Source organism: Mus caroli, chromosome 12 (genome assembly GCF_900094665.2).
Source record: "Mus caroli chromosome 12, CAROLI_EIJ_v1.1, whole genome shotgun sequence".
NCBI lineage: Eukaryota > Metazoa > Chordata > Mammalia > Rodentia > Muridae > Mus > Mus caroli.
Genome location: NC_034581.1, coordinates 93,888,955 through 93,904,080, shown reverse-complemented (window position 1 = coordinate 93,904,080; position 15,126 = coordinate 93,888,955). Strand labels below are relative to the sequence as shown.

The following is a 15,126-nucleotide window of genomic DNA, read 5'->3' as shown; positions in this document are numbered from 1 at the left end:
AAAAAAAAAAAAAGACTTGAAAGTACAGGGCCTGAGAGCGTTCTGAGGCTAAAGGTGGGAAGGAGTTTTTAGACAGATAATGCTGCAACAATGGAGACTTTATATAACCAGAGGCAAAGTCCTGTTACTTGAGAGGGTGGGAGGTGAGGAATGGGGAAGAGGGCTGGCTAGTGGGCAGTTTCCGTTTTCTTCCTCTTTTTGTACTGGTCTCATAGAATCTCCTAAGCTTGGCAGTTCTTAAACAACAGAAATTTAATTCTGGAGCCTGAGAAAAGCCCAAGGTCAGGTTCCTCATCTGGGTCTCTTGGAGCATAGATTTTTCAGGGTGCCCCAAATAGCAAGCTTCAATGTGGTAGCAGTCTCTTGACATGTTTATAGTTGCAGAACAATTGGAAACCGTCAAGCAAATACATTGATGGGAATATTAGGTACACATACTCCAGCAAACCCTGCTACAGTCTCAGATGTTACCTTTGGGTTTCTGGAAGCGAGTGTTCTGTTAGTACTTTCTGAAAGGGTTTATCAAATAGAAGGGGACTGGCTACTAAGGGGCTAAAAGAACCAAGGTCATTTGGCTACAGACCTCGCTCTCTGCCATCACCAAAGCTCTAGTCCATCCATTTGCATGGTAGGACTTCAATAGGGTTCTATCGGCCCTCCCAAAACTAATTGAGAGTGGTGAGCAGGCTATCCCCCATTGAAATAAATAAAACGAGACAGTGTGTCTGTCCCAGGGCACTGTCACTTGTCAGTTGCTTATGGGCATCTTAGGCTGTAGCATATGGGGTCATGGGTGGTCATGTAGGCTGTAGGCTCGCTGTGGGGGTCTCCAGCAACCACACTTGCTTAGTTACAAAGCCACTCCATTTCTCTCTGTGATCTGTGTTTTGCCTCCAGAGAATCTTGCCACTCTAGTGCTTTCTGGGGTCCCAGATGGTGGTTGTCTGTCTGTCACTTCAGTGATTGCCTCCTGACAGTTGTCAACCTCCAAACACTGGCCAGCCCTGGGAGGTTCCCACCTGTCGGGTTTTAAGTTTTGGAGGAAGAGGAGGAGGAGGAGGAGAAGGAGGAGAAGGAGTCTTTGAAGCTGTTTGTTTAGCTATTGATGTTTTAAACAATTGGTTGTGTCTGGACTAAGGGACAGTTGCATTTGGAAACTTTTCAAACATCCTTCAGGAAAGAAGGAAGCTGAGAATCCCTTATCTGTCATGGGGTGCAGAGAAGAGCCAGATTCCAAGAGCCCAGGATGCTTGAGGAAGGGTCGGCACTGAGCCACAACTGCCTCAAGTGTTGCAGTGTGGCCTTGAGTTTCTTGGAATGTGGGGACTTCTGTGGTCTGCAGGTGGATGCCTCTCTTTGACACCCTCGTTTCTTATGTGCTGCACACAATCAGTTGCCCCACAGGTTACAAGCACACAGTTGAGGCTTGGGCAAATTAAAAAGATCTAAAATGTTAGAGGCTGCATTTTACCCCGTGCGCTGTCCACAGCACTTCCGATAGGACCCGCTGGTTTAGATACTCCCACTTTATTGTCCTTTCCTCCCCAGGTCCTGTTTCCATAACTTTACTTTCTTAAAGTCTTTCTTATTGTTTGATAATTCATACACACACACAATGTGTTTTGATCAAAGTTCTTTCCCCCCCCCCCCGTTTCCTCCCCTTCAGCTCCTCTGCTATTCCCCCACCACTCTTCCCTCCCAACTTAGTTGGTATGAGAGTGTGTGTGTGTGTGTGTGTGTGTGTGTGTGTGTGTGTGTGTGTAGCCCACTGTGCCTCCAGTAGCCCTTCAGTCAGCCATTCTGGCTGGCTTGATCTCATACGCATCACCACAGCAAATGTGTCCAGTAGATAGTTGCTGCAGTTGCCTGCTCCCTCTGGCTCTTACTGTCTTCCTACCTACTCTTCTGCAGTGACCCTGGGGGCTCCTTTTTGATCACGAGAGGTTTTGAAAGTGTGGAAGGAGTCCTGAGAGTTGTGGAAATTTGCTTACACACCAAGTGATGGTTCCCTGACAGTAGGGGTGATTTGTTACCCCCAACTTCCGTGTCTGTGTCTGTCTAGTCACTCCTAATGGCTATGTTACAATTTCAGAGACTTAACATCCATCTCTCAGGGGTTGTGTTAGGGTCTTAGGTAGGCTCTGCTTCTCCATGATCTTCCTGGCAATCTATCCACAGCTAATTTAAAGGTTTAAATGATGAATTCCAACATGGTTTGTTTTGTTCGTTGGTTTCTATCTTTTCTCCTCAGGTGGTAGAGGCAGGTTTGTCCTAACATAATGCTTGCACTGGTGGCCCCCTGTACTGCAACAGAAAAATTCAGTGGTGTGTGTGTGTGTGTGTGTGTCTGTGTGTCTGTGTGTAACACTCTGACCATTTTATTCCTGGCAAAACATTCAATGGTGGATGTACAGATCCTGATGATTCCTTCACACACAGCCTTTCCAGTGCTGGGGAGTAACAGGAGCCACTGTCAAGTTGCTTGAAGAATAGTTAAGCTCAGACCCCCAGAGGACTGAGGCAAGCTGAGCCAGCCTTTCTGTGTGCTCTGGGCCATTTCGGTGGACAGCAAGGGAAGGTCAGAGGGAATGTGAATTGCCCCTGTCTTCCTGCCCAACACTCAGGGCTTCAGGTCAAGCAAGCGTCCGTGCCAGAGCCCCTCTGTATCCCTCCACACCACTTGGTACTCTTTCTCCCTGACCCTCAATTTCATAACCTACGATAAAACTCATGTAACATAAAGTGTACTACTGTGCTCATTTTTAAGTGTGCCTAACTGTAGTGTGAAGACCACTGGACTCACTGTATAGCCAGTCTCCATAACTGTTCCCCTTGCAATGCCAAAATTGTGACCATTACATACTCACTGTCCACACCCTTGTCCCAGCCCCTGTCAGTGCCTTCCTGCTTCCATCTCTGAGTGACCGCTCTGGAGACCTCATGGAAGCACACCCTGACAGTGTGGTCCTCTTTCTGGCTTTAATCATTTAGCATTTCTTAACATTCCCTCCACACTGAAGAATCTCCTTCTTTGTGGTCTCTTCATGTTTGGCATCTGGGACCTCAGAAAAACACACTTCTCTTAGTATTGGGCTCGTAAAAAGTCCAGACTGGTGAATACAGGATTGGGTGTGTAGAACTGCCTGAGCTTTGGGCTTATAATATGCCCCTGTTTCACCGTGATTGAAGCTCACGTGGATAGGGCGGACATCTGATTCCAAGGACTACCTCGGGGCCCTACCACCTGTTGACGCCCAGCATCCTCTCGGGAGTGGAGCAAAGAGCATGTGGCCCAGAAGTGACTGAATACTGTGGGCCTCTGGGGGACCCTTGGTGTGCTGTTTTGGAGAAACTGTGCTCTCTTGGGTTTTGTTGGTTCAGCACCAGGCTTAGCATTCGGCAGAGCAATGTTCTGAAATGCCAGTTCCGAGACAGACTTTCCGACAGACAAGACCCTCTTAACCTGTTGGCCTGCATCCTTTGTCGCTGAGTTGGTCCCTCTGATAGTGCTGAAGGTCACTGTTAGCGAATTATTGAAACGAGACATTTGCAGTGTGGGCCTTGTATTGTTTCTGCTAATAGGAGCCCGCTGTTTTTCTCACCTATGCTTAGTCAGATCGCTTTTTCTAGCCAGGGACTTGGCCTAGGAGAGATGCCTGACAAAAGACCGTCCGTGGGGAAGGATGGCTAAGAGTTGTGTGTGGAAAGGCAGACAGGGCAAGCTGGAAGATGAACAAGGAGAGGAGGCAGGCACTCTGGAATCCCAGGGTGGTTCTTGTATTGACTCTAGCTCAGAGTCCCATAACCTCCCAGGACTGTTCACCTCTGGAATGGGAAGGTGATCTCTGTCTCCTGCCGGCCACACAGAACCAGAGGAAACAGTTGGGCTCCGTAGTTGACCACTCTGCTGTCCTAGTGATCAGTAGTGTGAGGACCATGGTGAGATGATGTGAACCCATTCTGTTATGGGTCCTTTTTGGCCGTTTTGCATAGAAGTGACATCCACCAGCCACTTGTACTTACAGGACAAGGTCAGGAGCCTGTTCTTACCACGTGTCTGCCATTCCATCCCTCCACTCTTGATTTGGAAAAGCGGGCAGGAGGTAGCGCCCCTCCCAAACGTCACACCGCTATTTTCTCTGAATGGCTGCAGTTACTGTGTGTTTTTAAGTAATTTCATTTGGGTGTATTTTTAGCCAGCTTTGAGTTCTGAAGGCCAATCAGCCAGGGATGTCTCCAGCTGTAGGAGTAACAGTCAGGCTTGTGCTTTGCCAGCCCGCAGCTGGAGCCAGCGCCATTAGCCTTCCAACCGGCATTTCGTCTCTCTAGACAGCATCAGAGGAAAGTCTGCAGTAAGTTCTCAGAGGTCACAGATAGGAGTCTTATTAGTTTTTTTTTTCTTTTTCTTCTTCCCAGGCTTTTGTAGCACCAAACACAGTTCTCAGTAGGCGCTTGATAAATCCTTAAATCCCTAACAGTCAGATGATATCATTTTGAGGGAAAAAAAATCTAAAAGGAGCCCGTGGAATATGGCACCTGGGAGCTCAAAAGCTTTGCAGTTAGCGTTGGGGGAATGCCCAGCTTACTTAGCTGCTAGAAACACGTGCACACCATCTGCATGCACTCACACACGTACGCACACTATGCACACACCTCTACTCTTTGAGTATAGCAAGAGGCCATTGCAGGACCAAACCTCCATCTACCTCCTGAGGACAGACCAGAGGGACAGCAGAGCCCAGTGACCACAGAATACTGACGAGTGACTTAAGGTGTTAAAGGGGTGCTAGAGAAATCCTCCGGTAGATTTCTATCATACAGGGAATTTTCCTTATCTAAAACCACTGGGTTTATCTGACCTCAGCTCCCCACATTTGCTCCATCCTGGGTGTCTGCTCGGTTTTCAGCCAAATCAAGGTCAGGATAAAAAGGAGATTTGGGTGGCAGTAAGCTGGATATTCAGGCTTCTGCAGTAATACTCAATTATTGAATTCTCCAGAAGCAGTGAACTCCTCTATGTAATGAAGTCCTCAGTTTTTAAATATCTTTATGAATCAGCCAGTTCAGTATTGGCAGCAGCCAGCTTGCTGTTTCCTGCTTTATTATAAAGATAAGGTGGTAGGGCTCTGAGAACTTGCTAGGGTGGTTAAAGGCCAGCCTAAACATTTTAACACACCTTGTTCTTCTTGACTGAGCCTTTTAAAGTGCCGCCAAATGCCATAGGAAAGGACGCACATGGGCGAGGAGTCAGCTTGCCATCACTGTCCTGCAGCCCCGAGACCCCGCCCCCAGCATGGTCTGGTACTGCCCTGTGCACCTCCTTGTCACCCTCACTAGCCAGGACTGCAGGAGCACTTGATTTCCAATCACTTTTACTATAGTGGATCCAAAGCAAAGTAAAACAAAATCTATGAGCATTCAAGTCCCTAGGACATGCACTGCTCAGCTCTGCAGGTTCTACTGAGACCTCCACAACAGAGCAGGTGCTGCGCTAAAGTAGGCAATACCAGTTTCTGGATTTCCAGTACATATAAGGGTTGTACTTAACATGGTGTATGTACAGTCTGTTGTGCTTGCAGTAGTACTACATATAGGTGTAGAAACCTCAATTTAAAGCTCCTTTGTTGCTAAAGAATGCTAAGGATCATGGGAACTGAGGACAGGGGTGCTGGTACAGTTGCTTCTCACAGGGTGATCAAACCTATAATTCATTAAAGGGAAAAAAAAGACAAAGCAAGGCACATGAAAGTGGAGTGCAGAAAACACGAGATGCCCGTGTTAGCAAGCACAGTTGACATTATCATGCTATTTAATAGCATTTTTATGCGGTAGCGTTTTTTTTCTGTTTTCTAACTCCTCCTCAATCATGTACTGTGTCCCTATAGCTGTGACAGTATTTGTACCTCTGGTAATGAAATTCTGGCAGGCAGAATGCACTGGCATCCCCCGGCCTTGTTAACAGCATGCCTATCCTTCAGAACCAGACTGCAGCTGACTACTGAAGACTACTGAAGATTCAGGGGTGTGTCTGTCTGTCTGTCTGTCTGCCTGCCTGCCTGCCTGCCTGCCTGCCTGATGGACTTATACAGATGTATCTCTTTGATCAATTTCAATTTGTTAAGTGTTGAATCTGATTGATACTACATCAACCAACATCATTTGCCATATACTATTTTGGTGAGAGTAATTTTAATTGACTCTTGGGCTGGATGTGCTAATGTGAACCGACGGCTTTCTAACATTAATCTTAAGCTAGTCCTTGATTGAGGATAACCCCCTTTCCACTTGAAGGGTTTTTTTTACTAAGATTGGGCAGCTATAAAGTTTTCCACTGACGACTGTCTTAAGACAGTGAAAATGCTCATCTAGAAATGTAGAGGGTGCCTTAGTGATAGATCCACCTTGCTCATGTTCTTGCCGCTGCTGTTATTACAATGTGGGTGGCAATCCATCCACCAGGTGTTTTATGGGTTACAGAGCGCAACATTTTAAGCCAAGAAATTGAAAACAAGATGCAAAACAATAGACAAGGGAGGGCGGGAGCAGAGCAAGGTCACATCTGTGTGAAGAGGATTTGTAAGAAAGAGGGCAAGGAAGGCCAGCTTCGGTATAGAGCAGACAAGTTCTGATGTGTAACCAGGAAGTGCCAGCGACCCTGGTCAGTCACAAGACTTGTTTGCCACATGCTTCCATGAGCTCACGAGCAGGTGAGCTGGCCTTCTGTGCTCATTGCTACCTACCACCTAATCAAGTCAGCACACCACATGCATTTGCCAATTGCCTATAGATGATCTCAGTGGCCAGGTGTGACCCTAGCCAAGACTGATGCTTTTGCCTTGGTGAATAGAAAGCCTGTTTGTTTTCCACCTGATTGTTTTTGAAGCACACTTGGGGAAGTGTTTCCAGGCCACCACAAGTGAAGGTTGGAGGAGGGGCCTCTAGGGAAAGGGCTGCTGGAGAGTGAGTGGGTCCCTGCTCTCAAAACCTCACGCACATCTGTGTTCTCTTCCAGCACATCGGGTCCACCCATCTGGCCGGGCAGTACCTTCTTCAAGAGAAATGGAGCCCTTCTGCAAGGTAGGTGTCTAGGAGTGCCTCCTCCTGTTCCCTCCTTCTGTCCTCCTCTGTGCGTGGTCAGCCAGGAGCGCTCCGGTCTGGTTAGCAGTTTCTGCTCTCTGGAGGGGCGTGACTGTTGTGCCCTGGATCTGATCGCCCACTTCTTCTTCCTGCTCTAGTGTCTTGGCTGCTATGAATTGAGTGTTTGAAACCAGGCCTCTGTCCCAAGACTGTTGGCTCTGGTGGAGTCGGGATGGTGTGACAGTTGGACCGTGACAGTAGTGCACACTGGCTGATGAAAGCAAACTCTTAGTGTGTCCTGACACCTGAGGTGGTTGAAGCTGGCTTGAATGTTTTGACACTTTAGTCATTGTGGAGATGCAGCTGTCCCCTGCTGTCTCCTAACATTCCTGTGTACCTGAAAGGTTGGCTGCAGTTTGTACTGATGCTCCAGGAACTCCTCATTTGTCCCTAGCGTCATTGCTGAGGGACTCTGTTGACCGTGCTCCAGTCCATCCTCAGCTGCCTGTGCTAGCTCCTCTCAAGGAATTCAAACTGTCTTTCACCCCTGGTTTTGCTGTTACATTGCACCGCAGTGCCAACGGTGAAGATTGCATGGTTAAAACAGCGGCCATGTGTGCCCAGGTCTTTTAGAAGTTACCTCTGGGTTCCCACTGTTGTAGATGTCTGCTCTGTGGGTGAGCTGGTCCTCAGACTTCAGGGGTTGGGAATGGGAAGGACACTCAGACCCTGAAAGCATGTACTCAGGGTTATCCAAGAGCTTCAGGACTGGGCGAGGGATTTGATGCCTTTTGGTCGGCTGTTTGGCACGTCTTGTAAAAGAATACACTGAAGCAAGCCATGTGTACGAAGGAGTCAAAAAAACTCCTGTGCTTAAGAAGAGACATCTGTCACCCGGTTCCTGGATGTGGTTCTTGTTTCACGGGCCACACGGTTTCATGCTTTTTAATAGTCCATGAAATGTGGAGCAGGAATGTTTCTGTGTTTGTTGTGTGCGGATAAAGTTGGGTAAATCCTACCTTGGTAGCCACCATGGGTGCCCCTTGTGTCCTAAGAAAGGAAAAGGAATTAGCACTAAGGTAGCAAGCAGTGAGGGGGCCGGGCTTGGGTTTTCTCAAGCGGAGTTTAGTCACCAGCTTCTCTGCTTGGCTACACTCATGGCATGGGTATCCTTCACCATTGTGTTGTGTTTGGAACTGGGATTTTTGTTTGCTTAGAGCTTTTTCTTACAGGATTCAGTCTGTTCCATTCTATGTTGGGTAAGACACTCTCTGGGGCTGAGGTTTTGGGGTTTGTACCTATGATACAACACCATGGAAAGAGTCAATGATGCCTAAAGCCGGGTGAGCAGGTAGGCTCTGTTCCGTGGGTAGATGGGTCTTTTTCTTAATTCATGATTTTAAATTTTCATGATTCCTCTAATACACTGGGAAATAACTAGTACAGGTTTCAGGTGTACATTGGATCTATATTCAGCTGAGTATAACGTGTGTCTGTCTGTCATCTATAGTGTACGTTTAAACATCATAGAAATCCAAGTTTAGAGGTATGGGCAGGGATGTGCTAGCATTGATTTCTGTGATGTTTTCATCATTTTTCCCTACCTGTCTAGAGTCTCTGAGGCCCTTCTACCCTACCTGTTTAGAGTCTCTGAGACCCCTCTATTCTGTTTAGAGTCAGTCGGTGAGACCTCTTCTGCCCTACCTGTCTGGAGTCTCTTGAGACACCCCCCCCCAAAAAAAAAAAATCATTCTCAGGCTTTAAGGGTTTCCCGAATGGAATTCCGTTTTCCTTTGGGGCTTACAGGGCTGTCCAGTAGTTGTGAATACCCACAGTCAGCTTTCTGCCTAAAGATACTGGGATGCAAAGAATGGGTCTGCCCCTCCACACCTATCAGAAGCTCATGTTAGAATCTTATCTAATTCGAATCCACTTTCTCAGCACTATCCCCCCTACCCTTGTCTTCCCTCTGACAAGTGAAAGGCAGATCTTCAGACTAGGAAGGAATCCAGGGTCAGTGATGATGTGCTGACAGCATGGTGGTGAGAGTATAGGATGCAGGAGTGGGAGGTGGGCAGCTGGGCTGTGTTGGAAGGAGGAGGAGTTTGAAAAAGAGGGGCATCACTTCCTAGGGGGAACTAACACTTGAGTAAGGACTTGAAACAGAAGGAGGTATGTGTGTGTGTTTGTATTTGTGTGTAGTGTGGATGTGGTGTGTGGGTGTGGATGTGGTGTGTGAGTGTGGATGTGTGTGTGTGAGGTGTGTGAGTGTGGATATGGGTGTGTGTGTGGATGTGTAATTCATAGGTGTGGCATTGCCAGAGAGGAAAACCACAACAGCACATGTCCTATCGGAGGGCAAGACAATGGGGATACATGGAACCTGACTGGGACACGTGGAACCTGACTGGGACACGGCAAGTGTTCCTTGATGGAATCCAAGTAAACCACTGAAAGTAGAAAATAGTATACACATAGGTCTTCGCCTACTATACCATTGCCTAGCAGCACAAGTCACTGTGAAGTGTCAGTGGTTTGTCCTTGTTAACGTGGGGCTGATGGCATTTGCACCCTGTCATTACTGCCCACTGTCATAAGGCCCTATACCTCAGGAAGGATCAGTATTGAAAAGACAGTTTCTTTCTTTCTTGCTCTTTGGAGATAGTCTTATGTAACCCAGGCTGCCCCAAACTTGCTATGCAATAAAGACCTTCGATGTCTGGTCCTTCTAGGACTGCAGGTGCACATCCCCATGCCTGGCTCTTCAAGGGCAGTTCCCCCTGAAGGCATATGGGCTTTCACACCATCAGGAAGTTGAAAAATAACAAAACCAAACCCAAACCCAAGTAAGGGCGTCCTGTAATGTGTTCTAATCTCGTGGAGATGAGAACCTGAACCTGGGCTGAGACCAGGGAGCCCGTCTCGTGTCCTTTAACACTTGCTGGGCTTGTGAGCTGAATGGCACGTTGGTATTTTCTACCCTAAATCAAAACAGTAGGAAGGAGTAGCTGGAAGTGCTCAAGGCCTTGCTCAGACCTCAAAGTTGGCACCGTCTTCAGGTTCAAAATCCTAGGCAGGCTGGGCTGTTGGTCATCCCGGAGGAGAGCACTGGGGGGAGATTTGCTTTGGATCATGTCAGGCAGAGCTACTTCATGTAATTGGTCATTTTGTCAATTCCCAGTGTTTATTCTGAACGCCATGTAGTCTGTGAAAGTGGTTTCAGTATTCTAGCAGATCTAACGGACTAGAGAGCCCTTCAGGTTTTGTACAATAGAAACCAAGCAGAGCCTCCCAAGGGGACAAGCCTGTTGTCTGACAAGGGACCTGGGCATCTAAACACAAGTGGAGTTTATTCAGAGGCTTGCAGGAGTGGCCAGCTGACAGGTGTCTCCAACAGACCCCGTAGCTTTGAGTTTCGGTGTTCATCTGTGTGTTTCAATGTTCATATATATATAAATACATACATGTATATGTATATATATATATATATATATATATATATATATATATATATAATATGCTTAATGATGTCTTATTTTCTTAATGAAAGAATGAAGTTCTTTAAGGATTTCCCTTCCCACCTCCAAGCATTACAAAGTTAGATTTAGGTTATTTCATTTAAAGGTCACTGTGGCTTGAATTATTTTCATGAATCTGTATCTCATAATTAAAGATGTTTCTCACCCTGGTCTGCCCCTTCATTTGATCTCTTTTGGTTTCACCCTAAAAGGACACAAGACACCCCTCACCCCATTGCCCTTAGCCTCCTGCCTTCTGTTACAACTTGGGGCAAGCTGAGCCTGACCTTCCCTGCTGCTCTTCCTGTCCTTGTAGGCCTGGTGGCCCTGAACTTGCCAGTGTTTGTTCCATGAGAAGCACCTCCCGCACCCGTCCACACTAAGCTACACCTCCATTTCTGTGTCAGACTGGAGCTGTCCAAGGGACACCCTGGACCAGTCTTTCAGCCGCTCAGCCCAGCTTCTAGTCAGACCGAGGGGAAGGCCTGAAGCCAACTGCTAACAGCACTGACAAGAACTCTTTCTCAGACCTCTCTCCCCCCCCCCCCCATCAACAACCTGACACCCTGCCTCCTCTGGTTTCCCCTCACCTTCCTTCTCTTTCACTCTGGCTACCACTGGGCCACTGTTATTACTATTATCAACTATTATCAAAATAAGTCATTACCAAATCTGTGTTCCTAGCATGCAGTGAATGAATCAAAGCATTCTATCACACCCAACAGGTTTTTCTTTCTTGGCTGCTGACAGCCCACAGGATAAACTAATGAAATGGAAAGAAATCCTTAGAGACATTTTCAGTGCACAGAGCAGGATTAAGCCACCACAAGCCAACAGCAGAAGGGAGGAGCAGGGGAGACAGACCAGTTCTTTGCTGGCAGATTCACGTTGTCTCTGTGTGTGCACAGTGCATGCAGCATTGGGAAACCATGCATGATGATGACTGCTCTGGGGAACGGGATTTTCCATGTTCTGGGTTGACTTCATGCTGGGGCTGCTCCCACCTGCCCGCCGCAGCCCTCTGCTGCCATAGCCTGGCCATGCGGTTCACTGATAGATAGATGAGGGAATTCCCACTTGGTTTTATTTCATGCCACAGAAGGCTCGAGGGTGAATGCTCAGAAAACTCAGGTTTTAAGTCAGATCCCCAAGCCCTGGTCCTCATTAACTCCATGCCTTCAGTCAAGATGCATGGGAAACACCATGCAGTCTTCAGTGTAAACTGAGGAATGTCCTTCTGGGACAGTTTCCTCCCTGAATTCCAGCTCTGACCCTCCCTAGCAACGTTCCTAAAAATCAAAATGAACGAGGAAAAAAGTGTGACCTTTATCTGTCTTTGATGGATCCAAGAAGATGGGCAGAATGTATTTGCCAGCTGCCCGAACAACCAGATATCAAACATGATCATTCCCCAAAGCTCTCTCAGTTCGTCATGTATTACAGATTCAGACAATCTAGAAAGAAGTCTTGGCTTCCTAAGCCAGTGGCTTAACCCTTGTAATAGTCTGACTTCCATTACTATAGCAAAATAACTGAAGTAGGATAAATTGTAAAGAAACGAGGTTGTTCACAGTCTGCAAGTGTAAGGCACAGAGAGCCAGCCCTTGTAATTCTTCCTCTGACAAGGGCCTCATGACCCTGGCATTACAGTGATAGGAACACGCAGAGAAGAGGTCACATGGTGAGACGGGAAACCAAAAAAAAGCATTATTATTATTATTTTTATTTTAGGTGTATGGTTGCTTTGCCTGCATGTATATCTGTATACCACATGGGTGCAGAGCCCACAGACGTCAGGAGAGGGCATGCCCTGGAACTGGAGTTACAAATGGTTGTGAGCAGCCATTTGGGTGCCAGGAACCAAACCCAGGTGACCTGCAAGAGCAATCAGTGCTTAACTGTCACACCACCACTACCGTCCCTGAGGGGCTTGCTGTGTTCATTTTTTGGCAACGCCCTTTCCTGTGAATCTACTCCTCAGGACCAGCATTCACCTGTTCATCTCGTCTCTCTCTGAAGGGTTCGCTCTTCCACACACTCACGGAGAAACACCACAAAATCTTCCCAGGAGCATTCTTCTCGGTTTCCACTCTGAACATCAGCCCAGCCAGCATCTCTTTGCTGATCCTAGCAGGATTCAGGGACCACTCTTTGGCACTGGGTTCTTGACTCCAAGGGCCCGCATCTCCGGTTTTGTTGGGTTTTCTGAGACCCTCCCCCACCCGCCCGTCCCTTTCACAAGTGGCAGCTCGCCCTGGGCTTTCTGGCATCTTTCATCCCTTCCGCAAGCTGACTCTTTTGTCCACTGTGCAAAGGAGGGCGTTCACCTCTTGCATAAATCTGCTTACTGCCCCCAGGCATACCCACTAAAAAACCTTGGCACTTAGAGAGAGGGGGTAGCCCCTCTCCACATTTGCCCTCAGATGCCCACTGCCTTCTGTTCTCCTTGGCCCGGGGTAGACTCTGAGTCTTCCTCCGCATTGTTTGTCTTTTTGTCCTGCAGTGAGGACAGCTTTTTATGGAGCTTCAGTAATTGTCAGCTTGCCGGTCTGTTTACAGAGGTGAAGTTGGAGGGGTGCTCCTGGGCTCCTCTAATCTTCCTTTGTGTTCTTTGGAACATGCTTTTATGCTCATTAAAAAATAACAAGGAAGTACGATTTTCAAAGAGGCCGTTAGTTCATTTTGATCTTTGCTGGTCCAGTTATTTATTTATTTTGGAATGAAGGGTCTTAGGTATGTAGTATACCTAAGACTTGCAGTGTCCATTTACCTTTCAAGTACTGGGATTGCAGGCGTGTGTTAGCATGTTCAGTTGGTATATGATGGAGACTGAAGGCTTTGAGTGTGCTAGGCAAGAGCTGAGCTGCATCCCCCACACCCGTGAGCCCAACTGTCTAAACTTCTCATGTCAGTAGCCTGCTGTACAGTCGAAGGCCCCTTCAGTTCCATCGTCTGCATTTCCCTGCTTGACCCTAACTTTAGCTAATCTCCAGACCCCTGTCTCTAATAACTGTCTTCATGGAAGTCTCATATTGCTCTCTGAGAAAGCAGCCCTGTGAGCAGACTGCTGAGTAAGACGTTATGGCCAGCAAGGCTGAGGACAGGAAATTGAAAACATTTACCAGAGACTTCCTCAAGAGGCAAGGCATCTGTTTCCCCCACTTCCCCTCTGTGTGTGTGTCTGTCTGTCTTTCTGTCTGTGTATGTCTTTGTGTGTCTATGTGTGTACACGCACCGCACATACTTGTAGGTATGCCTGTGCTGTGGTCCAAGTGTTGAGGGCAGAGAACATCCTCCAGTCTTCGTACACGCTGTCTGCCTTTTTTGAGACAGGGTCTTTTCACCTAAGTACTTCAGGCTAGCTGACCTGGGAGCTGCCAGGCATCCTCCTGCCTCTGCTTTTCTGCTCCAGTAGGAGCCTGCACTGGGCTCCTGCGGTTTGAATTCAGGTCCTCACACTTACACAGAGAATTGCTTTACCTAGGGAGCCAGTCCCCCAACATACACTTTATGATTGCTAAAGATTGGATGGAGAATAGAAAGTCGTAGAATTAGCCACTGGAAGGTTAGCACAAAGAACAACCTTACTGCTGAGCACTGATCTTACTTGATGTTCATTTTTATGGATGTAACTTTAGACTAAATACATCAATAGGAATGTTTTCTTATAGGTTGCATAGCGTTTAGGAATGTTTCTGGAATCTATTAAATTATACCCATAACAAGACTGTGAAGTGTAGAGATGAAACAGCTTTGGATCCTGTTGCCATGAGTAACATGTGTCTTATCAAAGAGCCCCGGCTTTAAGTACAATTGGAAAGGAAAAGCCATTCCCCTTGAAGCTCTGTGGAACTGCTGGGGTGGAGGTCTAGAAATATTTTTGTAAAATTACCAAAAGACTTAAGGATAATGAAGCTTTTAGGATGTGTTCTGAGCAAGCTGTTCAAATGATGGTTTCAGAAGTGGACTTAAAATTACCCCCCTAAGCTTCCGAAGCCAAGTTTATATTCATTCTTTCTGCTCACCGTGGGTTTCCTTCCTAAGCCCTTGCCAAGCGGCAGGCCTTAGGGTTTTCATATCTGTGCCATCACGCACACAATTGGGATGTGTGCCTACATTTGTGTGCACATGTGTGTAGCCCAGGTTCTTAAGTGGAATGGCCTTAAAGAGATCGTTACTCTCAGTGGTCATTGCAGCCTATAGAAGATGCAGGCACTCCAGATGTGGGTAATGGAACCCTGGGATGATGTGCCCCTGCTGCCCCAACCATGTGCCCTCAAGCAGCTCATCTGATTGGTGCAGGCCTCTGCTTCCTGCCCAGTCCAAAAAGCAAGAGTCCCAACTTGATGAACTTGGTGAGAATTAAAAGGCAGTGTGTGTGCACAGCATTCATTATGTTCATGGTAACTCCTGCAGCTTTGTATACCTTCACCCTCAAGCAACAACAACAAACATTCTCCCCCAGTTCGACTATAGAGATGCCTTTAGGGCATTTAAGGTCATTTTCAATCTTTGGTGTATTGAGGCTGGG

At 47.2% G+C, this 15,126-nt stretch overlaps 1 protein-coding gene across 8 annotated transcripts in view; it reads left to right on the top strand.

Moving 5' to 3' along the window:
* The window catches only part of Foxn3 (forkhead box N3), a 364,206-nt gene that overhangs the window by 263,487 nt on the left and 85,593 nt on the right, over nt 1-15,126 (top strand). For all 8 annotated transcript variants that reach the window (XM_029484509.1, XM_021179590.2, XM_029484506.1 and 5 more), the window contains one exon: nt 7,013-7,077. In XM_029484509.1, coding sequence (XP_029340369.1) covers nt 7,013-7,077 — 65 coding nt within the window. The remainder of the gene's footprint in view (nt 1-7,012; nt 7,078-15,126) is intronic.